Here is a 26,183-nt window from a genome sequence, read left to right as displayed (position 1 = left end):
CAGAGTAATTATTCCCAATCCCCCCCCACACACACAGACCACTTGAAAACTGCAGAGGGTCTTGGCAGACCACATAAATAATATGTCTACCTCTAGTAGCAATTTCAATATGCTGTGCTAGATGTCGTGCACTTTTCAATGGTATTTTCACAGACACTTCATGGGTCCCTTGAATGAAGCTCACAGGCCACAGCTCGAGAACCTGTTCCAGAGAATATAAATATTTCGAAGTGGAGCTGTTGAGCACAAATACAAAAATGAAAGCTATGGCGATTAAAATGGCTTGTAGTGGCAGTGCATTAAAAAACATATGCAGAGGTGGGACTGACCATGTCATAACTATGTCACAGAAAGCACCTGTGTCATAGAGGCATATGGAGATTTTGGACACGAGGCAGCAACTGATTTCAATAGAAAGAGGGGGCATGATTACCCCTCCAGAATATTCACCAGGCTGAGGAAAAGAGGCAAGTGTGTGTGTTTATATATATATATATTTAAAAGGCTCGTTTGTTTTCTAAGCAACCCTGCTGGGCGCTTTTTATTAGGAAGTCAACTTTCAGAGCCGCTCTTTAAGTACAGCTCTCCTTTTGAGAATTCCCTCTTCGGGACGCCACAGCTTGACATTACCCTCCCTCCACCAGAGAAACGCACAGCATGTTACAAAACCGCCGAGTACGGCGGAGCTAAGAAGGAAAACAAACAAGCCGAAGAAACCAACGGAAGCGCGTGGGAAAGGAGAAGGGTGAGGGCCTTGGGTGGAATTGAACTGAAACCAAAACACTCGCTTAGAAAGGAGAGAGAGAGTTCCTCTTTGAACGGAGTGGAAATTTGTGGCGAGCCGAGAGAAAAAAAAGCCCTTTGGGGTTGGACTTTCTCCTTCGCCGCACTTTCCCCTCGGTTGCACGCCACCCCCTCGAGCCCGGGAGACTTCAACAAATTTCCAGCGAGGAAAAGCAAAGCGCCAAACTCATCATGGTTTTCCTTTTAAAAGTCTTGCAAGTTATACAAGCTGCCTGCGCCCGAATATAGGCCATTTCCCCCTCTTATCTCTGAACGCCGGATGCAATAGGGGGGAAAAGACACCTTGGCGCTTGGCTAAGGAATCCGGGCCACACGCACGCCGGGCACACGAGTTGTGGTTTGTTTTTGCTTTAAAGCACCAGAGAAGCAACGACAGCTATATAAAGCAGGTGGAGTTAAATCAGCGCTGCGTTTCTCTTTTCCCGCTCCTTTCTGGAAGGACACTTGTTACCACGTTCCCCCATCCCGTCAGGCTCACTGTTTTATCAGCTGAACAAACAAGTCCCTTGTCCGGGATACGAAGGGGCTCACCTGCAAACACAGGGTAGCAGGCTCTTAAGGCACTTCTGGGCAGGAAAGAGAGACGAGCGAAAGTGCAGGATGACGGGAGGTTAAGGAAGCGGGAGGAGCGCCAAGAAGAGATTAGAAAACTGGGCGGCGGGGGGGACAAGCCCGGACTTCTCTGGGTTTTCAACAGCTGAAGAGGCCACTGGCCCGCACCTGCGCCCAGACGCTCACTGCTCCGGGGCGAGGGGTAGATGCTTTCCGACGACCTTTTTATTTTTTAGCACGCCCGCCGGGCTGAGACAATCCCTAAGCCGTCGGCCGACCAATGAGTGTCAAATGAGTGGAGGCAGAAGGCGTAGCCATCCGTAAAGCGACACTGCAATCCTCTGTATTCAGCTGGCTAGGCGGGCGTGAGACCCCATTGAACCCGGTGCCACTTGCTTCCGAGTAAGCATGCATCGCCCCCCCCCCATCCCACCCCGCCTGTCGTTTGGCAGCCGCCTTGGGAAGGGACGAGGCCTCGTCTATTCCTCTGCAGTTTGCAAGAGCTTGCACTGCAAAACTCAACAGTTCTAAGCTTCTCAGAGAGTAAACATGCCGCCTAGTTACACAGCTGCTGCTACTGCAGCTCCTAAAGCTGAAAACGGCTTTATTTCTGAGTTGCATGCGCAGAGAGCTGGAACTCGCCGGCTGAGCTTCTGCGACACACACGCTTTGGCTAACCTGAAAGAGACGAAGTAGAACGGCCGGGTTTTCCTCCGCTGAACGGAAAGGGGCAAATGTGTTGTGCAGAGGTGGTTTGCCTTGTGGGAGTTGTAGTTGAAGCGGTGAAAGCCGAGCAGCTTATTTCCGATAGTGTAAACTACAATTCCCAGCATGCTCCACATACCTACTTCTCCCAATGCAGCGACTTAAACATACCTCATTCCTCTACTCTTTTTAGCTGTAGTTTGGGTGTTGGAAGCTCAGAGGAGAGGCTGCAATTTTCCAATATCATCTTTCCCAATAAGTTTGGGTAGGTACCACTGTGACTTGCGGGGAGGTAGCCTGTTTATTCTCAGAGGCATTTGCTATTTTGGTTCTGTTTTGGTATGTGATATGAAATCCGGTTGGGGGGAGGCCCTTCATAATCAGCCATATGGGGCAGGGGTTAGACTGTGGTCTCTAGAGGGTCCGTGATCTGGGTGCCAAAAGGGACGTATTTTACTTCGATTTCCTTCCTGTTACTTTAAAAATTGACTTGTGAAAAAAGAGAGCAATGAAGTTTGTCAAGAGATTTTTCATATGAAACACTGTACAGCACTGTACAAACTTTAAGCATTATTATCACCATCAGTTTACTGGACACCTGTACCTTTAATTGCTTCCTATGTTGTGAAATACAGGTGCTGATGTTCTTTCTGGCATGAAAACAAGTGAGCAGAACACTTCCATCAGTTCAAGTTTTGTATATCAGCTGTTGAAAGGTAAGAGAGCAAGGACTTTTTGTTTTTTTAAAGGGGGCAACCCTAATTAATAGTACTCTACAATCTTATAATGAAGGGCTGTTTGCTAATAGCCTTTCTTCTATAAAATAAAAAGTACATGGGCAGTTCTAGAAATACTAAAAAAATATATTGCAACTACTGGCAAAACATAATGTTTACCAATTACCTTTGCCTAGCAGAAATGAAAAGGGGAGGGTGTCAACCACATGTACATTCCAGAAGATGGACATAGCTTTTTGAAGCAGAGTTTTAAAGACTTAATGGGCTTTGGTATGCCTAAAGTTACGTACACTATATCATGTTGAGTGGGTGACCCAATTTGTTTTACAGTGTTGAAGTCTAGTGTACTGAACGTATCATCTGTGCGTGCACAACAGCTACCTGAAATGTACACACCTCAGCTTAACTGCAGTTTGGAAATCAGATGGTTTGAGGAAAAGCACATCATAAACAGGAGTACTTCTCAAGAAGCCATGGGCTACAGATGGATTGTGGCTAACGTCATAGTGTAATTGGCTTCAAACACCAATAGTGGGAGCATATTGGACCTGGAGTAAATATGTATACAGCCTAACTCTGACTATGCTTAAGTAAACCGTGTTGGAAACAGGGACCAACTGCAGTTGCTCCATGATGAGGGGAAAGCACTCCATATTCCAGGAATCAGACCTGAAATTGAAAACTTTACTGAGCTGTGTCCTAGGCAGGGCACAGTTTTCCTTGTGGCTTGGGCCTGCATTTTTTCCTTTGTACACAAGAAGTCTTCATTTGAATGATCTGAGCTAAACAATAGTGTTGCACTCCACCCCCGAGACACCCAATTCACCAAGATGCAAGATTCCAGGAGTTCCAGGTAGAAATCTAGCAGGTGAACCTTTCAGCCCCAAAGTCTGTTCAACAGCCTCAGTTTTTGTAGTGGGAGTCAGTCAGGGCTCTGCCCTCCCAGGCCAGGTGGGAAAGGCCTGCCAGGCAGGGAACAGGTCCTCCAGGACTTTCCAGCTAAGAATGAGAGCTGGAAAAACCCCAGTTCTAACCCTCAGCAGTGACCTCATGGGAGGCCTTTTGGCAGTCACCACCTCTTGAGTTTCAGCCCATACAGTGCATAGAATAATAGTAGTGATCTACCTTGCATGTAAGGATGACTAGGATTGAGCTACATGGCCCATGCAGTTGTGAGCTTCATTCAAGCTCTATAATTTAGCCAAATGATTAATTCAGCACTCACTATGGGTGACATGATTTTTGATGCAATTCAGAATAATGACAGGCGTGATTTTTTGCTTTTGCTGAATGTAAAAGTCCATGTTAATCTTGACTTCATTAAAAAAACACTGAGTTGGTAAATCAATGATTAAAATCAATGATTAAAAGCACAGAATAGTTTGTAACAATTGTTTTTGAAATTTAGCAAATAATTTGCATCACTGAATATTGAAGAGCGCTATCCATTATGTGATAGATATGGATAGCGTAGCACATTTCAGAATAACTTCAAGGAAATTATTGGTACCATATATATATATATATATATATATATATATATATATATATATATATGTGCACGCAAATATTTAGAAAGACTTATTTAATATTTTGGAACAAAGCAGATCACTTGCATCCTCTTTTTATATATGTGTGCAGCATGGTCCTGAACATGTCTACTCAGATGTCAAATTTTGCTCTTTAGCAATACAGGGATATAAATAAGGAATGTCAAAAGTTCTTATTTATTTATTTCTCACATTTTCCCCACAGCTGAGAGTCAAGGTGGTTTACAAAAAATTAAAACATGGGTAAAACACAGAAAGCTAAAAAATGGTTTAAAAGTTCTTAAAGTTTAACAGAATCAAAACAATATAAAAACAAATTATTAAAATGCAGATATTAAAAACAGCACAACAGTATAAAAAACCGTTTCCATAAAAACAGTCAGTTCTCAAAAGCCTGTCAGAATAAAACAATATTCACCTGCGGGCAGAAGGACAATAAGGAGGGTGCCAAGCTAGTCTCTTTTGGGAGTTCCAAAGTGTGGGTGCAGCCAAATTTGCATCCCCATCAAATTTCTTACATTTGTACCCCATCTTTCATTCATGGAGCACAGAGCAGCTTTTTATCTTGATAACCCTGGGCTGCAAATGGATTTGATAGATGGTGAGTTCCATGTCTGAGCGAGGATTTAAGCTTTAGGTTTCCCATATCCAAACCCATCATCACTCACTGCTTCCAGATTGTGTCCATGTGACGCTATATTAGGCCAGGTTCCAAAGAACAGCAAAACAAATTATGTAAGCCCAAGAGGAATTTTATATGATTTTTTTTTTCTACCAGTGGACCTCATCCTACATGAGGCATTTTCAGAAGCAGTTTACAAAATGGTCAGGGTGATAGGGTCATTTTTTCTAAGAACATCACTACATTTCCGCTAGGCTAGCTCAGGCACCTTGCTTGACCTATGTATGTCTCCTCAAAATTAAACCTCATGGGGTTTAAAGGAGCTCACTTCCAAATATGCATGTACAGGATTGCACTGCCTGTGTGGTTCTTTGGATTCCAACCTAGGTAAACTTATATCACAACCCTATTCATCTTTTCTGGAAAGCAAGTCCCAATTTGTTCAATGGGGCTTACTCCCTAGGATGTAAATGCGGGTGAGAGATTTCAGCCTAAGGACCAAATAGTTATTAGTCTGGTAAAATACAGCTTTTTTCTGGTGGAAAATATAGATTATGTAACTCTGATAAATTCCACTATTTTTGTTCCTGTCACCAGTAAGAATTCTAACAATGCATTCTAATTCTTCATAGGCATTCAGGGGTGTGTGTTTTTTCCTCCCCATCTTTCTTCTGGTAAAATAAATAATTCCGGTCTTTATTCCAGTTTTAGTTTATAGGTTATGTTGTTCTTTACATTTTACTGTTTGTATTGATTAAACTAGTGACATTACCCTTGATTTACACTGAGTGGGAGACTAATCAGGCCATTTTTCATTTCCTTTTGAAATTTTCTACAAAAAAAACCAACCAACAAATAAATAAATAAATGGTACCCACACAGAAACAATCAATATATCTTTGTTTGTTTTGCCAGGGTAATGGAAGCTGTAGAAAGCTAACACTTGAGGCCCTCATAGCATGTTTCTGGCAAAGGCCCCACTATGTGAAATTGGCTTGTTCTAGCTGTTTTTTCTTTTCTTTTCTTTTGCAGGATTTACAAGGTATTTCATCAAGAAACCATAGACTCACAGCATATCTTTGCTTCACTCACAGCAGAAAGAGCTCGTTTTATTGAGTCCTGCAAGTTTTGTTTTCAATATTTCTCTACCAGTCCTCTCTGTCATACCAAGAGCGCATTCTCAAATTATAATTGCACACAGACATTATTCTGCAAGGAAAACTGACACTGGGCCTGATCCAGCTTCAGATCCATTTTTTACCTTTGAATCAGTTCTACTGAATGCAATGCGGCTTGCATCTGAGTAGGCATGCAAAGGTGTACACTGTCAATTATGCTTTCGTATGTTGGACTAGTGGATCCAGATGGAGTGGGACAGAGAGATGCAAAAGAACGCTGGGCTCTTACACCTTTAATAGTCATGTAGCACAGGGAATGGCTACGTAGATGCACTTGTGATGTAAGTTACACCCGCTGAAATTCTATCTTCTACACGGCTATTAAAGGCACAGAAGCCCTGTCCTCTCTCACATCCAGCCAGTGGAGATGCACATCACATAGAGCTATCAAGTTGAATGGGAACCAAATACACACCAAAATGCGTATCCCTATCTAAATGTGTATATCAACTGAACAGGTAGCCTTCCTCGGTGGATCGTGTTGATTGAATCTGGAAAGTCTTGAGGTGGATCAGTATTAAAATAATCAAGTTGCTGTAGCACTGTCTACTGCTATAAAAGTTCACTAAAATATGATGTAGTAGACAGAGCTGATAAAACAGCTAAGAATCCAGTTTTCCTTTAATGCCATTAAATAAGGCTGATATTTTATTGTAGATTTGTCCATTTAATGCTTTCCTTTAACTTCAGATCTCTTGTTGCAAGAAATTATTAGAGCACAAAGTTAAATATACATATGAAAAACCCCCTGATCAGGCCATTTATACATCTGGTTCCTTAGTCTATAAAGGAAGACCATGTACTATTCTAAGTTTTAAATATATACTTTGACACAGATACATGAATCAAGAAGCCACTATTAGGATTGACTTTCAGAAGTTTTTGTAAGTCATGGTTTCCTCTCTCTTACCACCAGAGAACTCTTGGTAATTCTCTGCTGAACTTAATCACACTTCTCTCAAATGACTAACAGGCCAGTCCAAAGCATGTTTACTCAAGAGCAAGTCACACTGACTCCCAGGTAAGGATGGATAGGATTGCGGTTTTGGGTTGTGCACAAATAGTTTTCAGGGTGATGTTCGCATACTGGTAGGTTGACCATCCTTCCTGAGCCAATTGTTGGATTACATAAAATAGAGGGAGTAAGGCTTGATAAAGCATCTTTGCACCATTAAAATATACACTGTTCAGCAAGAAAACAAACATGGCATTGCTGTAGGGTGGTGGTGGTGAAAGGGCAGCCTTGCAGTGTTTTGTTGGGAAGAACCATTTAGCAGGGAAGATAAGTGAAATTTAGGTTAGCCTAGAATTTACACTGGGCTTTTTGTACAGGTTGGGTTTAATTGCATTCCACATTTGTGTGTTTTAAGATAGCAACTGCCACTGGTTATTTATTATTAACACTAGGATTTAGAATTCACTTAGCATAATACAGCTCAAAATACAAAACAGTCATTTCCCCCAAGTTCAGGAGCACATTTGGCATAATATTCCCAACAGCACTAAGCTTACTTCCTTATGAGAACAAAGGCTGGGACTGTTGCCAGCACATTCCAGGTCGGTATTTAATAGTAACTGTTTAACAAAGAGTTGCATATTAAAGGTGGGAGATTTTTGATTTTTGATTTAAATCTCATTGGAGTTGTTTCCAAAGTTTAAACTGAACACTTTTACTTCCTGTTTCTGAAAGGATCTCGTTTGTGACACTTGGCGTTATATATACACAGCCTTTGTGGTCACTTTGGTCAAAGTATGTTGAATGGCCAGGCAAAGAAGAGAAGGAAGAAGTTTGATTTTTTAAAAAGAAAGAAAGAAAGAAAGAAAGAAAGAAAGAAAGAAAGAAAGAAAGAAAAGAAATAGTCTTTATTTTGTTTTTAAAATTTATAAATCACTTCTCTGCCAACAGGTGGTTTAAAATTAGACCACCAAAGGAGTTGTCCAGATCAACCACAAATCCGAATTTCCTCTGTCATGCATGATATGAGTTTGATAGAAAGAACAGGTACTCTATTGAGCTTGGAGAGCAGAAGACGTAAAGAGGGTCAGCTAATGACTTTTTATTGGAACAATCTTGGTATCATCTTACTGACCTTGTATGCATTACCAACCTAATGCACTGGCAAATGCTTTGCTAATCATGGTAAATCAACCATGCTTTGCTAATCATGGTAATCCAAGCTATAAGTAGCACAAGCATCCAGAAATGGTCCCAAAATGTACAGGGTGAGTCTTTTAAAAGAGGCCCTGTGGAACATGTGTACTCTGTATCCACGGGGCGTCTTTTGTAGGACTCACCCTGTATATTCATTCTGCCTTAAATTCACACATCCTATCCTTCCATTTGTACTTGTGTATGTATCTTAAAACATCCAGGCAGCATAGAAGGCATGTAAAAGGGGTATCATCCACATGAACATGGCTTCTGTTCATGATTTTCTGGACAAAACCCTAGTAATATTCCATAAGACTGCACATCACTTCTGCTATAGCTATAATAGTAAGATGAAGGAACAATACTCCTATTTTCCCATGTGATTGTGGTGCTGTTAGATCAGAGGTTCTCCTCCAGCTTTATCATGGCAAAGCTCACCAAGCCAATATTTAAAAGGTTTGAATGTTTTCCAAAAACAACAGGGCCGGAAAGGCAAAGTTGCAGTGGTCACTCCCTTCTCCTGTGCTTAAAGCAAGTGAATCAAAGGAAAACAGAGGAAATAGGTTTGCATGGGCCCACAGTATATAGATTGGCAGAAGGCTGCCAAACCGAAAAGAAAAGGACAAGAAAGAAAAGAAAAAAAGAGAGTTGCCAAACACTGGCAGTTGACGCAAAGGTCTACTGTACTCACTTGCACTGTTTGGAAGGCAGATGGAATCACAATCTGCTTCTTGGCCCATAACAATGGGAGCTTAAAGTGGCCAGTTTTCAAACATACAAGCTGCTTAATAATTGGTCTTGTGGCATTTTGCACTCAACTTGTCAGATCTGGTAGTGTGTGTGTGTGTGTGTGTGTTTAATGGTACCACATGTATAGTTCAGCTGTCAAGGTTTCTGTCAGTGGTGACAATTAATGCACATTCCTTCCTGTCCTTAAACACTCGTGCCTGTTGGGCTTTTGGAGTTGTTTTACCTTTAAAAGGCTTTGCAGGTGGAGGACGAGTGTGCTTATCCGTGATAACCCTCAGATTGTATGTATACTTTTTAAATGGGTGGGGAACATTTTTCAGCGTGAGGGCTACGTTGTGGGCAACCTTCTGCGAGCTGCATGTCAGTGGTGGACAGGGGAGCGAAGCAGGGGTGGAGGACAGCCAAAAATGAGGGTAAGGTGGGGAAACGGATGTGACTCAAACCTTTGTATAATAGGGTGCATTCCACCTAGACCCAAGTCAGAGATCCATGCAGGCAAGTAAGCAGGAGGCATTACCACAGTTCAAAGCCCTTGACGAGGGCATGGAACAGACTGGAGAGGAGCCTGACATAGGGGGAGGGAGTATAGCCTGAAGAGAGTCCTGAGGGCCAGATAGAGTGGCCTGCAAGACCACATTCAGACCCTGGGTCTGAAGTTCTCCACTCGTGGACTACATGTTCTCGCAACAGTGCTGCATTCCCTTTTAAGACTCCTTTTTTAAAAAAAGAAAAACACCAATAAAGCAGCATTCGCCAACTCCCATTGGCATGCTAGTTTGGGTGAGGGCTGTTTTAAAGACTGTGCCTTGCCCTCTGCTGCCCCAGAATAGGCAGGCAGCAGATTCCTCCTTGTTGTGTTACGTTATGCCACATCATTTTTAAGACCAACTCCTAGAATTGGAAAACAAGGTGCTTTGTGGCATCACAGAAACAGGTATTTCCCCCCACCCACCCACCTCAAACTGCTGGATAATATGAAGGCAGAGTGGGGAACTAAGATTTGTAGTTGCCCATTGTGATGTCAGGCAGATGTTTTGGTTGAAATGTTTGCTCCATTACGACTGTAAACAGAGAGTGGTTTGCAAAGTGCAATTTGGTATGTTTTCCTGAAATAATAAATCTGCACTGGCACTTTTAATGTATAAATCCTATTGGAGTTAATGTGCACACTTTTTGGGTCAGAGAGGAGACAGCAATTATGCTTGGCAAGATTTGTTATCTCCTCTGCATTACCAAGAATCAGTGAAAATAAATCTAGTCAATTCTGGTTGTGGTGGTGGTTGTTTTTTAAAAAGTTATGCTTTAAGAGTACCCCTCCTTCAAATCGAGCACATACTGCTGTCTGAGGAATGCAGCTACTTGAAGTGGGCACTAACATGCCTCTTGCATCAGTGGAAATGGATATTGCAATTGCTGTTTTGAAACATGTACTCAAATACATTGGGAGTTTTATACTATTTTTCAAACTGCCAAGTAGATAATGTCAGAATATTTCTGAAATGGGATACTAACATCAAGATATACTGCTCCAATCAGCAAGCATCAGGCAAAGTAGAGTATAAAACTATAGATATAGGAGACTACTAGCAAATTTCCATTTCCATTTCCTATGTCAACAGCTTCCCAACTTACCTAGTAGATTGTTTTATGTTTTCCAGGCAAATTCTCTGTAGACCACACGCTCTATGTTCAACTCTGCATTCGGAGCTGAAAAGAATTAGATATGCTGTAGTTTATGAAATGGATGTTTATGAAAGTACCCTTTGTTTCAATGGCTTCAAAACCTGACATGAATTCCAACTCTGACAGCATAATGAGAAAATAAGATGGTCATAGCAGTGTCCCAAATGTAGTCTTAACTATTGAGGTTCTCTTGTTGAAAATGCAATTCTCTGTCTAGATGTTTATGAATGTCTTCAGTGTCTCTTCTTTTGATAGGAGTTCTTTTTTTGCCCGTCTTTTACAATTCCGAAATATGAAGGGAGAAAGCTGCTGTGATATGCAAGATATAAATGCTGTGGGAGTTGCACCCTTTGGCCCAACAACACCCCCAGTTGCATTACGTTAGTTTCTTTCCTTGTGAAGAAACTGCATTTCAAGCTAACCGCTTCTGAGAAGGTGCAAAATACTATTTTAAAAGTAAAATAGCAGCTTAATTTGCTGAAGATCATGCTTTAAAAAACAAACAAACCCACACCTTTCCCCAATTTATAGCACAATCACTTGTATGGCTACTGGGAAAAAAACAACCATCTCCATTGAGTTCAATGAGATTTACTCCCAGGTAAGTGAGCATAAGACTGCAGCCTAAGGATGGCTTCCAGTACCACACATTGTGGGAAAGCAGCTATAAAATGAATTACAGTGTTCAAGACTATGCCTTATGTTTATTCATAGCTTATAGTTTTCATTTAACAGCACAAGAGTGAGAGATTCCCACTAAATACTGTGCTATTCACACATTTCTTCTCACATTATAAACCTTAAAATACATTTTGCCTTGCTCTGGATTTCATGCTTACATATCTGTCAGGACAGTTTCTTGAAATTATTTATTTGCAGACACACTAATAATAACTCTCTAATGCCGCATTGATATTATTGTACCACAGAGGAACTACAAGTTTCTTCTTGTCAATGAAGTAACTTACCAATCAGCTGAGTGAATTATTCCAATAAGATTTGGGTTTGGATGGAAGAGGGACAATGGGGACGGATAATCTTTGATGATCTGTGGCAAAATTCTAAGGCACGTCTCCGGTTAGCGAAATTACAGGTAATGGCCCATGAAGGTTAAAAAATAGTTGGATATGATAACTCGCCCTTAACCACCATCATTCCAGCCAGAGGGAGGGGCAAGTGAGGGGAAAACAAAGGGGCTGTGGCAGGGAAGAGGGGGCCTCTGTAAGGAAGCAGTATCAAGGGAAGCAGGAATGTCATTCTCTGGAGAACTAATATAGGGTGGTGGATATGACTGTCTTTTGGCCTGCCAGCTGCCTCCAGCTATAACCGAGCCATATATCTGCATACTCAAATATTTCAAAATACCACAATCAGTCAGTGACCTCCTATCAGAAACTGAAACAGCACCTGACACTTATTACCAGCTAGGGAAGTTAAGATGATCATCACATTATGAATGAGGACCCAACAAATGTCGTTGGACTACAGCTGTCCTTATGCCTGACCACCAATCATGCTGGCTTGGACTAATGGAAGATGGAGTTCCAACATCTGGAGAAACACCGATTTCCCATCCCGGCTGTGTAGATTGGCTGCAAGTGAACATTAAGCTGCCTGCTGACAACATGAACCCAGAACCCAGTTGTCAAAATGGTTTGGCATTTACATAAATGCATCCTATATTCAGATATCTGATTTAAGTACACATAAACTGGCTTCAGTGGTTTGTATCTGGTGTTAGTTGTTGCCATATTTGACACCGACAAAAAGAGATCTCTGAAAATAAAAAAGCCAGAAACCCATATGATATTTAAGATAATGTTCTTTTTATAGACTTGTTCTCATTCTAGTCCTGTAAAACAGCAAGAGACTTTCCAAAATGCTCCAGGCTATAGAAAGCTGATATTACTCTTAATTGTTCCATAATGCCAGTATTCTACAGAGAAAATTAATAAAACATCAATGGACAGCAATAAAAAAGTCCAGAATCTTTTTTTTTTAAAGTATTATGGTTGACTGAAGAAAAATTGGGTCCATAGCTAATGAGAAGGAAAATGAATATGTTGAGAGGGGCAGAATGAAGCTTATTGTACTAATGGTTTTGATAAAAATGTGAACATGTAAGTAGTGTGAGAAAGGCAAAAGAACGCTTTGAAAATTATAGGAGCTTGCTGGTCATATAGAAGATAAAACTGTTTTTGACACATTGCATTTTCAGGATCCTATTTCCCGAAACCAGAATAAACTGATTGGCAGATCCATGTTGACCCACTATGTTCAGTGGAGCAGCTTACTCGCAGGTAAGTTTGCATACTTGCATAAGTCTATACTTGCAAGCCTTATTTCATAGTTTAAACTTGTTTATATCTTTAGTGTAGAGTTTTGCATATGCAATAAGCGCTGCATTGATCTTCAGCACAGCAACTATAACATTCTGAATGTGAGAAAAATATATATGCAAGGATAAACTTTTTATGAACTAAAAAGTTAATTTGGATGAACTTGAACTGAACTGGTTCATTTTGTAAAGGGGTGAATTTGAAATGCAGCTAGTTCCTTTACGGATATAATGATCTTGAACTAGAATTAATTCCTTCTCAAGCACTGTGCATGATTAGCACTGATGTACAGTGGTACCTCGGGTTAAGTACTTAATTCGTTCCGGAGGTCCGTTCTTAACCTGAAACTGTTCTTAACCTGAAGCACCACTTTAGCTAATGGGGCCTCTTGCTGCTGCCGCGCCGCCGGAGCACGATTTCTGTTCTGATCCTGAAGCAAGGTTCTTAACCTGAAGCACTATTTCTGGGTTAGTGGAGTCTATAACCTGAAGCGTATGTAACCTGAGGTACCACTGTATAATGGTTCATTCAAGCAGACTGTCAAGGTTACTGTTTAATCTGCTATACTAAGCTCAGCACCAGCAGGGGACTGGGCATCTCAGGCTGAGCTCCTACTGCCCACCATTTGCCCCAGCAGGCTGACATCAGATTTTAGTATGTACATATCTTCACCCAACGATAAGAAGGTGCACCCTTGTTCATCCTGACTCTAGGTGTTAGAATTATACTGCATGATTTGCAATATCTTCCATGTGGTGACGTTTATGGCCTTGCTCATGAGCATCTGGCTTAGTGCGCATCTGCTGTACCATCCAAACCAGTCTCTTCATTTGCCTGAAATAGTAGCAACCTATGCATAACATAGGGACACGGGTGGCGCTGTGGGTTAAACCACAGAGCCTAGGGCTTGCTGATCAAAAGGTCGGCGGTTCAAATACCCGTGATGGGGTGAGCTCCCGTTGCTCAGTCCCAGCTCCTGCCGACCTAGCAGTTTGAAAGCACGTCAAAGTGCAAGTAGATAAACAGGTACCACTCCGGCAGGAAGGTAAAGGGTGTTTCCATGCGCTACTCTGGTTCGCCAGAAGTGGCTTAGTCATGCTGGCCACATGACCCGGAAAAACTGTCTGCGGACAAACGTCGCCTCCCTTGGACAGTAAAGCAAGATGAGTGCCACAGCCCCAGAGTCATCCGCGACTGGACTTAACTGTCAGGGGTCCCTTTACCTATACATAGCATGGAAGCCTCTTTTGCCTCATCCTTGGGATCTTGACTGAGCTTGGGTGCATGGAAAAGATGTTTCATGTCTGCAGGATGACTATATCGCATGTAGCTTGGCTGCCGGATCAGTGTGAATTATTACCAGTAAAAATGGGTACATAAAGTATTTTTCCAACTGTAAAAATTACCAGCATCATCTCCTTCCCTACCCACCATTGCTGCATCTTTAAATATAAAATCACTTTTCTCACATATTTGTGTTTGATGTTATGTTTTTAAAGGAATATCCTGTCAATTCTGAAACAGAACTGTTTTATGTTGCCACCGAATTGCTTTGATCTCTAGATTAGAACTGATGAGCTGTAGCTTCCTTATTGCCGAAGGTTGCCAACAATTACTAATGTGTGTTTGTTTTGAGCTTATCAGAACTCTAAAAGAAAGAATAATGGCAAAATGTAGGCATAGAATGTTTTTCCCCCCACAGCATGAATATGGAGCAAAAGAAAATCAGTTTCCTTGTGTTTATTTTCCTAGGATTCAGAATTGATTATTTGATGCTTGCAATAAACAACAGAAGCATGCATTCACAAAGCTGTAAATAGATAATTTGGAACCTATCTAGTCCTTAATGATGCAACCAAATGTGATTAAAATTATGGGTTTCACAGTTCCATTTCTACACCAAGACAATGCTAATTTCCCCATTTATAATATCTACAGTATTGCATACAGTTTGCAGTGGCAAAGCCCCTGCTATCTATTGGCTAAGCTGGTGGTGTAATAGTGTGGAATGTTCACAAACGTTCCAACTTTTCAGGGAACAAAGATGTCAGATTGTTTGCAATCCATCTTTTGTAATGAAAGAAAAAAGATTAAAGTAGGAACAGGAAAAGCTTTCTGGGAAGATAGAAGAATGAGGAGAAGTTCCAGGAGCCAATACTAAAATAGTATTGAGGCAAAGCCTCACACAGGAGCTAGGAACAAGAAAAACAGTTCATCATAATCAACATGCAATAACCAAAAGAAGTATGCTTTCATAAAACTGAAAATAAATAATTTGGAAGCTCTCTAGATGGCTGCTCCTGACATGTGAAGCAACCCTAAGAGGGCAACTGAAGCCCAAAACTAAAACAAAAATTGGTGGCAACAACAACTTCACATGTTTATTTAACCGAGTCAGATAATTCCACAGTTTCAGCTTTCCACCCAAATCTTTATTTGCAGTGCAAACCTGTACAGGTCTACTCAGAAGTTCAGTTGGGTTCACCTCCAGGTAAGTGCTATAGGATTGCAGCCTTAACAACTCTTTAGCCAGAGTTCAGTTTAATTTCTGGTATTTTATTGCTACCATTGTTGTGCGTATGCATGAAACATACATTTATAGTAAAATTCCTGTATTATACATTCTAGGAGTCATAACAGAATGCCAAGCATTACTAATCTCTATAACCTGTTATTTTTACAGATTATCTCAAGGTCTGTGGCATGTAAAAAAATATATATGAAAATGCTTATGAGGACTTTTGTGGGTACAGTATTCTGTTTCGGAGATGAGATTTTACCAAAGGAGGCATGATCTTTGATTGCAGGTTTGTGCTTTCTCTTACCCAGTAGCTAAACCCACTCTCTTTCTCTGTCACCACCCAGCATATTTAGTCCATAGAGACGCCACTGCCTCATCCAGTTTCCTAATTTAGACTGAGGGAGAAATTTGCAAGGGGAATAGCTGGGGGTCCTTGTTATCAATCCTGTGAAGAAAGGGGATGTTGGTAAAGTTAGCATAATGGTGCTGATAGCTTTTAAAAAATTAACCTATTCCCCTCAGAGGTAGCAGAGCCACTGGGTTTGTTTTTTTTTAAGATTAATTACTACTCAGATTCACTAGTGTATTGCCAGGGATATTATGAAGTAAATAATATGGCACGTTGGGGTGAATCCTGAATTACTTATCCCAGGCCAACTATTATGACAGAAGAAACTCTTGTTTCTAAACAAGTCATGTTAGTTCATGGAAGTAAAAAAAACACCACACACACAAAAGTGCTATCTTTTAGCAGGAATCTTTTGAGATCCATCTGATAGCGATTGCACTGTGGCAAAAGATTAACCTCTTGAAACATGTTTTACTCTATCACACTAATTAAACCCTTCCATTCTTAGGGGGATAAGGTGCCGTTCTTTAATTTTAATTGTTCTTAGAGCACATCTGCGACTTTTTTGTTGTGGTTGTTATCGTCATTCCCTCGCAGCTAACACTTGGAGCGCAGGGAATTTTCGTGGTAGGAGTAGTCCAGCAGCTGCACAGCAAAGGAAGAAGAAGAGCTGTGACGAGGAAGCGAAGCTCTAAGCAGGCCTTGCTCATTGATTTCCTGGGTGACCTTGCTCAAGCTTCTTCACCTCCTCATGCCTCAGTCAGCTCAGCTGGAAAATTGGGTAAAGAGCGGGGAGTATTGGGGGAGAAGGGGGGAAAAAACATCTTGGAGTTTGAAACTGAAATCTCCCTGTTAACTCCCCCTCCTCCCTCCAAAGTGAGTGCAGTCATTTTACACAGATGTAATTGCTTGTGCACTGCACACCAATCATTTTCTTGAGTTTCATGGCACAAGGGCTGACATTCCGTGACATGTTAAGGACCCATGCAGTCCTGTGCATTCTCTGTGATAATTGCCTTTTTTTCTGCGCTGAAGTTTTATATCACATAGCGCAAGTTAATGGGACTAGGTCCACTTCCGCATTCTCTAATCAAAAGGGCAAGGATTAATAACAAATCTAGAATCACAGAATTGTAGGGGTGGAAGGGACCCGAGGATTATCTGGTCTAACCCCCTGCAATGCAGGAATCTCAACTTGATCATACATGGCTGATGGCCATCCAACCTCTGCTTAAAAACCTCCAAAGAAGGAGGGTCCACCACTTCCTGTGGGCGTCTGTCCCACTGTTGAACAGCTCTTGCTGTCAGAAAGTTTAGTTAGAATCTCCTTTAACTTGAATCCATTGCTTCAAGTCTACCCCCCAGCAGGAGAAAAAACAAGCTTGTTCCATCCTCCACGTGACAGCCCTTTAGATTTTTTAAGATGGCTATCATATCTCCTCTCAGTCTCCTCTTTAACAGGCTAAAAATACCCAATTATGTCAGCCATTCCTCATAAGCAGTGCTTTTTTTCTGAGGCTACTCAAGGGTACATAGTACTGGCATCTCTTCTTTTTTTTCCAAATGTTTAAAGTGTAGCACTTACTTTAACAACTTAATGGTGAGTACCAGCACCATTTTTTCCAAAACAAAACAAAACACTACTAATAAAACTTGGTTTCCAAACCTTTTATTATCTTGGTTGCCCTTATCTGCACACGTTCAAGCTTGTCAATATGCTTCTTTACTTGTGGATACAGTATTCTAGGTATGGTCTGCCAAGGCAGAACAGAGCAGGACTATTATTTCAATTGATCTGGATGCTATACTTCTGTTGATGCAGCCTAGAATAAACTACTGCATCACAATTTTGACTCTTACAGTTTCCTAAGACTCCTAGATCCTTTTCACAGGTACTACTGGCAGTACAGGTGCCCTCCATCTTATATCTAAAAAACAACAGCAATTCTCTCTCCCCCCCCCCCATGCCACTACTCATGTATTGGACAACCCCAGTTTTTTGACAAGATTTTTTAGTCAAAAAACCTTGTCTAATACACGGAAAAATATGGTGGATACAAGGACATTTAATAGCTTGTGGAAAACCACCCAACCAGCCATGCCTGGTGTGTATGTTTCAGGTAGTCCCTTATTAGCTCCATCCTCTTGCTAATTTCATAGTATTTGTATTGGGCAAAAGCCAGCACCTCCAGTTTGTGTCAATGCATTTATATTACAAAGGGCTTGCAGATCTGACCTGCTTGACTTGGGAAAATGCACATTTCCTCTTCCTGTAAAATATTTCTCTTCCATCTACAATCTGCCTTTCATTTTTTCCCATATTTGGGGCAGGAGATCGTGTCTGCTGAAGGCTAACTTTATATGCATGTCAAATAGCGTATTTTTTATGAAGTTAATGCCTAGATAATTATTGGATAAATCACACTCTTAAGTGCCTCTGTTTTTCTTAGAAAATTATGGGGATGAAATAACGCCAAATGTATTAAATTAAAGGTTCATACGCTGAGGCAGATTTTGTTCAAGCACAGTATGGGGGGGGGGACAACTCCTGTTTGCTTCAAAGGAACCTCTTCTACAATGCAGTTAGCAGGCACTGGGGGTTCGATCTGGGTTGACAACCTGGCATGGGCTCAGGGACAGCAGGTGAGATCTAGTACCCATTCACCCCACACTGCGGTCATTAACCACACTGGGTACCCAGCACCTGCCATTTGCATTGCCAAAAAGGATCCATTCATTTCAGTCAGCAGGACTCTCGGGACTCTCGGGTGAAGCCTTGTGCAAAGCCTTCCACTTGTGGAACAGGGCTTCCCCCATCTCCTCTTCATTTGCACCTCCCAAAATTGGCTCTGGAGGGGGGAACCCCCAGAACATTGCGAGGGGGGGGGGAGAGCAGGGATGTTCAGTCTGGCATGCTGAAATGCTTGTGTAGACATAATGCTTGTCACAGCGTGATGTTGAGTTTTTACCTAGGGATTTTACCTCCCGCTGTCCACTTATCTGGATTAGGCCTGCAGTTTGCTGCTTTTCTGTGTTGGCTGGAGAAGAAGAAATGCCAGCATGCAAGTTTGAGAGGAAGGAGGGTGTGGGGCTGCGAAGGAGAAACCAGCTGGGGGACTGAATGGCAAACATCTGAGGGCCACCTCTTTATCCCCTTCTTTAAAGGATTGCTGGGATGCTCACAATATTAATGCCCACTGGACTGCGGGCTCTTCTGCAAGGATCTGGGATTGCACAAAACGCTAACATATGAATGGCATTCTGCTTCATGTAGAGTGCAAAGGGCATAGTTCCTTCTTTAGGGTCCTTTTGTGTGGAGGGGGAGTGCTATTTATTGGGATTAAGAATTTTTATTTTGTTTGAGTACCTCTTCCAGGTAAAGTCAATAACTTTTCTGTTGCATAAACTTCTGAATCCACCCCACATCTCATCTAATTACTTGGATGCAACAATAATTTCCTCCTATTGCTAATGCAATGTAAAACGAATTAGTGGTCTCCCCCCCCCCCGCCCCTCTAGTGTATTTCCTCACAATAAAATAACTTGCTATTTCCTATTTGCTATTAGAATGCAATTCTAAAAAATAAAAATCTTAACACTGTAGAGCATTGTTTTATATTTTATTTCTCTTTATTGGTCTTGCATATTTCCCTTTTGTCACCATTCCACAAGACACTTTGAAACGCTCTCTAATCACTTGGAGCCGCAAATCCTTGGTATCATAAAACCATGAAAGCAAAAGATGAAACAATTCCTGATTAGGTCATCTAGCCCATCTTCTTGCCAATTCAAGATTGCTCCATGGATCTGGACAGTTCACATGGCCAGGATAGACTTCCTGAGCTGACGTAAGAGTCACAATGCTATCTCAGACCACCGATACTTGGAACAAAACTCAGACTTTGCTTCTTTATAAACTGATAGAGGTCCTCTTTCATGTTCATGTCTCACCAGAAAGGAAAATATATCACACACAACATATTGCTAGTGACTGATTCTGCACAATTTCAAGACACCGGTTTCCATTCTGCACACAATTAGGCTGCTTACATCCCTTGAAGATCAATGAAATTTAAGTAGCCTAACTATGAGCAGGACTGTGGGTATATCTAAGCTACATCAAAGGATAATAAAGTAAATCATCCTGTAATTCTGTTGGTTCTGAATCTGTGACACTGATGTTCACCGTAATTACAATATTTACCAACATTAATATCTAATTTTGTTGCTTTTTCGTTGTTTTCGTTAGCATCTTAAACTATGTTTTAATGATATATCGCCTAGACTCATAAAACCCAGTGTGTGCCTCATTCAAGTCAGTTGTAAAACTTTTTTTTTTTTTTTTTTTGCCTGGAACAGATCATGATGCTAACAGAAGATTAGAGGAGGTGAAAATATAATTGACCTAATTTTGCAGTGATAATAACAGGGAAGCATGGTCTAATCATGCTCACTTTCTTGGTTCATCCCAATCTAACAGTTCTTTCTAGTCTGTTTGCAAAATACTTCCCTTCCACCTGCTGGGATATTCTGCTATATATGTTAATAGCGCTGAGAATTGCCGCGAAGGCAGTCCTGTTTGTTGTTCAATTAGGCTAAAACCAGTGAGGTTTTAGTGCTCTTGTCATTCCTTTCAACATGTGGGTGCCTTCCCCCCCCACCCCACCACCACCTTCAAAAATTTAGCATTACCTTCATCACAGTGAAAAGTGTTTCTTTTAAATCTGGAACAAAGAAGTAACACAGCAAATTGAAACGATGTAGATGTAACTACAAAAGAGCACATTTTCCCTATGTGCATTTGTAATTCCTACCCAGTTTAAATGAATCTTATTATGCATTCAGAATAAAAATGAAAATATACATTATAGACATGTACATGAGATAGCATTTCTTCAGGATTCAAAGATCACACATTTAGCTTCCTAAATATGACTTATTTATTTAGTAAATTTACGCACACACCCCTTTCTCACAAAGCAGCCCAGGGCAGCCAATAGAACAGGAACCTATCTGAAATCAGGGCACCAGTTACAAACTGGTAATAGTAATGATTATTTTTTGTTTATTGCATTGGTTTTCTTCTACTCGCCCCTTTAGCAGGGAACCTCAATCTGTGAGATCCTTATACACCCTCCCATCAAGGTACTTGCTGGACCCAGATCTGATTAGCTTTTTACACAAAGTATTTTCAGACTATTGTCCATTAATAGTGTAGTGCCAGAATCAGGCCTCCATTTCCGCACAAGTTTCCATTGCTAAAAAAGCTTCAATTTTTCTGCTTCGTTCTCAGGACACTTTAGAATTTTGATAGGTGTCTGTTTTTGAGCTTGCTTTATTCTGGGGTGGCCAAGTGTGATGGAGCCAGGAAGTCTGCTCTCGGGGCCCGTTTATGAGGCAAGGTGAGGCAACTGCCTTGGGCAGCAGTTGAGCGCATTGCATGTAACCCTAACCCTCCCCTTGTTCCCAATGTAGATCTTCACTCCCCTCTTCTTCTTTGGTGGGACGCACCATTTTGTGCTTGGCCTCAGGTTTCAAAATTTCTTGTGCCAACCCAGTCTGTGCTCAAGCAAAATGGTTCAGAACATGAACTATGGACCAGAAGCCCCCATTGTGTGTATTGGCCTTTGGTGAGTTGTTGTCTCTCATTCTTGGGAGTGGGTCCTCTCTCTCTTATCTAAGAACAACAGGATTGGCCTACCTTATAGGGGTGTTGCAAGGATTTCAAGATTATGTCAAACACTTCGGAAAAGTATTATTATGTGTGTGAGATCCATTCCAGTAAACATGTCTCTGGCAATCAGCTTCCCTCATCCTGAGAAAGCTTCATGTTTACCTCAGGGTGCCTTCCTCTGGACTTCATTGAAGCATGGTCACCCAGGAAGGCAGCAGAATGCAGAGTGTTGGTGAAATGATTTGTATCAGAAAAGGAGAGACTCTCAAGAGTAAAATATGCACAAGAAAATTCCTGTACCCCACCCATGAGAATTTCACTGAAATTTACTCTCCCCTTAGATAATTTTGGATGCAATTTCTTTTCTCTTTAATTTATAGAGAGATTTTTTTTTTTTTTGCGGCGGCGGGAATGCAGGAGAAATTTCTTTTTGGCACACCACCAGTGAATATTAGTATTCTTTAAAGTGTTAAGTTTGGGGGTAGTGTAAGGTAGCCACCGTTTATCTATCTATCTATCTATCTATCTATCTATCTATCTATCATCTATCTATCTATCATCTATCTATCTATCTATCTATCTATCTATCTATCTATCTATCATCTATCATCTCCCCATAACCAGTATTTTATTGGTAAGTATTGTTCAAATGTTGTATCAATTAATACAACTGTTCTTCCTTCCCTGGTAGGTTTTGAAAGCACCAAAGCCATAAAAATCTTTCGCCCCACAAGCATTTTCCTGCCACGGCTCTCTATTTGCAGCTGCATTACAGAATTCCGTCACAAGCTTATCATGGCTATAATTAAAATTCTGTGCAAAGCAACCTGAAGATCATCAGATTCCAGACATTCATATAAAATCTGTTGCTATGGGAGCTAGTATTGAATGGCAAGGTAAAGGGGGGGGGGGTTGGGGAGGGGTGGAAATCTGTAATGTTACATTATGTTTGCCCTGTTCCCACTGGAAGGGCCCTTAAAATAAAGTCGCCTTTTATCTTTGCTTTCTGAATAAACATAAAACTGGATTTTTAGCGCAAAATCCTGATTTCAAGGTTATTGATGCCAGACTAAATTAATACAGTCTGTGCGATAGCATACAAAATCCTCAGCAAAGCCAGGGATACTCCTGTCTTTTGAATGCTTGACATTTGTTTTTCATCATGAACTTAAAGGTCACCAGCTACAGATGAATCAGGATACCTGCCTGAGTTTACATTTACATGCATTTTATTTTATTCCCATGTGCACTCTTTTTTTTATGAAATCCATCACTCAGATAAAACTGTATCCTCTTATTATCTAGACTGGATAAACTAGAAGAGTTGTCAACATACTGCCTTTAAGAACAAACAAGAGTTATTCCCCCCCCCCCGCCCCCAGTCCTCTATAGGACAGAGTGGTACGCAATATACTCCGGACTATTGCTTTTTCTCTTGTTCTCATCGCTCCAGCTAAACAATTCTATTCACTAGCACTTAGCTTTGCTCAATACCATTGATGGAGGAGGGGTGGGGTGGGGAAAATCATGATGAATACTTCTTTAAGGTGCAGTAATAAAGGTACATAATTGATAATCAGCACACTCTAGACAAAAACAGTACAGCAAAATACAATTAGGATAATCAGAAATGCTGGCACTTTTTTGAATTCCAGTGCGAGTTTCTACACAAACAGAATCCATTAAGACATAAGGCAGGATCCTGGAGTTTATACAGATTCAAAAAGAGATAAATATTGCATAATACAGAAAGTGCTCTGCCCTTTTCTACATGTAAGATCATTCCATCCCCTCCTTCTATTTCAGCTAGACATGTGACCCATCCCACTTTATAGTTTCTCTCCCCCCCCCTTTTTTTAGCAAAACCAAATTTTATACACACACACACACAAAATACCTGTGGAGCTGATTGAGCATGATGCATTCATTTCCCTTGATTTTGTAGTGAGGGAAAAGGCTAGCATGAATAATTCAAAAATAATGCTGAGACTGTTAAGATTTAGTACTGGAGAGGTCATTGCAGTTGGGAGAATGAGCTAGGAGACTATTACTATTCCACGATCTTTGAATCTCAAGGTGACATCATTATTATTTCTCTATACTATAATGTGGTGCTGCAACCAACTTATTGCAGTGTTTCTCTCGTAGGGTAGAAAGATCAATTACATACAGACCTCAAAATGTGAACTATAAGCATAGCATCCAATAAAACTGTCATTAACAGTCACCACAATTTTAGCTGCATGCTTCCAGGTCAAGCTGTTTTAAAAATGATAACTGACATTGAAAGGTTGAATAAAGAGCACTCATCCTAAAGGGAACAATTTTTTAAGCCAAATAAGCGCTTTCATGTACACGTAATGTTAATCCTTTTCTGGACTAATTTTTTTAAAACAGATTTTACAGATGTAATACATTGATAGCAGAAGTTCACAGTACACTTTGGGGCAGGGGAAGCAAACACCACGATTCTGCAACTTTATGACTTTCAGGTGTGGTAAAACCCAGAAAAATCATTCTCTACTGCATGTTTCTTAGGCCACGTACACTTTAGCAACTTAAAATACAACAAGGTCATTTCCCCCTACGATGCTTCAAGTTATGTTTGATGTTGCTGTATACACCAGAAAGGGGGAGGGATGTTTTCACCCAGTGTACATTACCTGTTTGGTTGCCCTGTACCTGCAAACTGCACCCCTCAGCTCCTCCTATTCATAAAGTTGTCATCAGAGCATGCAAAATGGCTCTCTCAAAAGTACAGACATCAGCTCAACTGCAAAGTGAATGTGACTTACATCTTCAAGTCGGGCGGAAGCTGGTTTGAGGAAGAATGCATCAAACAAAAGTATTTCTCAAGAAGCTACAGACTACCTATGGATTGTTCCCAATGCCCTGTGTATTTCAAACACCAGTGGTGGGAGCACACTAGAGTAAATGTTAAATGGTAAAGTGTACACAACCTTAGGCTGCAATCATATACATGTGTACCTGATCATAAGTTCCGCCAGACTCAGCAGAGCTTACATCTGAGTACAAATTTAGCCCATTGCAAAGGTAGCAATTTTCAGCACTAAATAGAAAGTGATAGGGGAATAAAACTTCTGCACCAAGAGTGCAACACAAAGCTTTGTTGAGGCTTTACTTGTGTGCACAGTGATCTCTTAACATGGATGCTTACGCACATATGGAAACTGCTCATCACTTGAGGTTCCAAGGACACATCAGAGTCCCTCTAGCAGGATTTAGGAAGGTTACCAAATCATTTTAAGCTATTTGGACTTATCATACATAAATGCACTTCAGTGGAAAAGAAGAATATAACAAAATGATGTTTATGTGCATTCCCCATGAAACATGTATCTGTTTCAGCTTTCCCAGTTGCTGCATTTGATATCCACCTGATTCCTAAACACGCTCTCTCTCTCTCTCTCTCTCTCTCTCTCTCTCTCTCTCTCTCTCTCTCTCTCTCACACACACACACACACACACACACACAGACACCCACTTCCTCTGTATGAAATCCCACTGTACTGGAGTTATTGGAAACATTACAGTCCTAATTAGGATCCCCCTTCCAACTAGTACCTTGCCAACAGGGATGGCAGAGGTGTATTGGGGGCAGCACAAGTGGTTCCCCTGCGCTGGGTGCTGAGCTGAGGGGGGTGTCACAACTTTGGCACAGTGCACATGCAGAAAGGAAGGTGAGAAGTGGGGAGACCAAATTTTGATCTCGCCTGGGGCACTGCTGAAATTTGAAAGACCAAAATCCGTTCTGAACAAAAAAAGAAAGGGCCCGCTTTCACAGAAGAGAGACAAACTTGTAGTTAAAAAAGAAGAAGTCAATTTCCAGCTACCCACACAAATGTCAACCGAGAACAACTCACTTATCTTATGAAAGGGAATATGTTGGGCTGTAGCTCAAGCCTCTGTATATACTGTTATGAGTTTGTGGGTGTCTTGACTCCGCACTGCTCAGAGATTGGGGTGGCGTGTAACACAACAATAGGATTTGCTCTTTGACTTTCAAAGATAACCTTATTATGACATTGCAGAATTAAAGGCATGAAACAATCTGATGAACAAACTAAATCATTCCACTTGGAAAGCCAAAGCACAGAAAGTAAGAAACTTTGGTCTTACCTTATGTTGTCTTCTGGTAGAGTGCTGCTCCCTAGTGTGGCTGGGGTCTCACAGAAGACTTGTAGATACTCAGGTAAATGAGACTAGCTGTTTCACTGACAGATTGCCTTGTCAAACTTTACATTTCCTTACATCAGTGGGTTGTATTGTTGAATCAAATCCCTTAAAGTAAAAGCCATGCAATGCACATATACCTTATTTAAAGTATGTTACACCTTGAGGTGGCTGTGAAATCACACTTTGGTGCTGATGTAACAGTTTATGTCCTTTTAACTTTTGTGAGCTTTCTAAACACATGTATTTTTGGGGTGAGCTCTGGAATTGGTAAGGATACACTTGTCTTTCTAGACAAAAGTACAGCTAAATTTGTCATTGGGCTCACAGTTCTTACAGCTCAGTAACAAGTCATTATCCCACAATACAGGAA

General features: G+C 41.0%; 2 protein-coding genes across 11 annotated transcripts in view; one reads left to right on the top strand and one right to left on the bottom strand.

Moving 5' to 3' along the window:
• MGMT (O-6-methylguanine-DNA methyltransferase) overlaps positions 1-6,407 on the bottom strand; it is a 169,687-nt gene extending 163,280 nt beyond the window's left edge. Inside the window, exon 1 of one of the 4 annotated variants that reach the window (XM_081912865.1) lies at positions 6,232-6,407. In XM_081912865.1, coding sequence (XP_081768991.1) covers positions 6,232-6,392 — 161 coding nt within the window. In that variant the 5' untranslated portion in view covers positions 6,393-6,407. Of the gene's footprint in view, positions 1-1,335; positions 1,443-2,034; positions 2,218-6,231 lie in introns of those variants that run through there. The other 3 variants (XM_081912864.1, XM_081912866.1, XM_081912867.1) reach the window with 3 other exon arrangements.
• On the top strand, positions 328-25,848 carry LOC309370760 (uncharacterized protein). 7 transcript variants are annotated; one of them, XM_081912875.1, is made up of 8 exons: positions 2,271-2,326; positions 2,697-2,777; positions 12,952-13,033; positions 15,756-15,773; positions 16,540-16,723; positions 21,418-21,572; positions 22,308-22,512; positions 25,669-25,848. In XM_081912875.1, exons 3-7 carry the CDS (start codon positions 13,007-13,009, stop codon positions 22,329-22,331), a joined length of 408 nt encoding a protein of 135 aa, XP_081769001.1. In that variant the 5' UTR covers positions 2,271-2,326; positions 2,697-2,777; positions 12,952-13,006; the 3' UTR covers positions 22,332-22,512; positions 25,669-25,848. The 7 variants fall into 7 exon arrangements, 4 of the variants coding, with proteins under 4 accessions (XP_081769001.1, XP_081769002.1, XP_081769003.1 ...); XM_081912876.1 differs by lacking the exon at positions 21,418-21,572; XM_081912877.1 differs by lacking the exons at positions 21,418-21,572; positions 25,669-25,848 and having other exon boundaries at positions 22,308-22,519.
• The last annotated feature ends 335 nt before the right edge of the window (positions 25,849-26,183 follow it).

Source organism: Podarcis melisellensis (genome assembly GCF_964234715.1).
Source record: "Podarcis melisellensis genome assembly, chromosome: 5".
NCBI lineage: Eukaryota > Metazoa > Chordata > Lepidosauria > Squamata > Lacertidae > Podarcis > Podarcis melisellensis.
The sequence above is the reverse complement of the archived record's forward strand: the minus strand, read 5'-3'. Positions and strand labels throughout refer to the sequence as shown.

Excerpts from the sequence above, each read along its gene's own strand:
- LOC309370760 (XM_081912874.1), top strand. The coding sequence starts at position 13,007 with ATGTTCAGTGGAGCAGCTTACTCGCAG. Across the intron at positions 16,724-21,417 it reads CAGCTCAGCTGGAAAATTGG|ATCTTCACTCCCCTCTTCTT; the intron begins GTAAAGAGCGGG and ends TTCCCAATGTAG.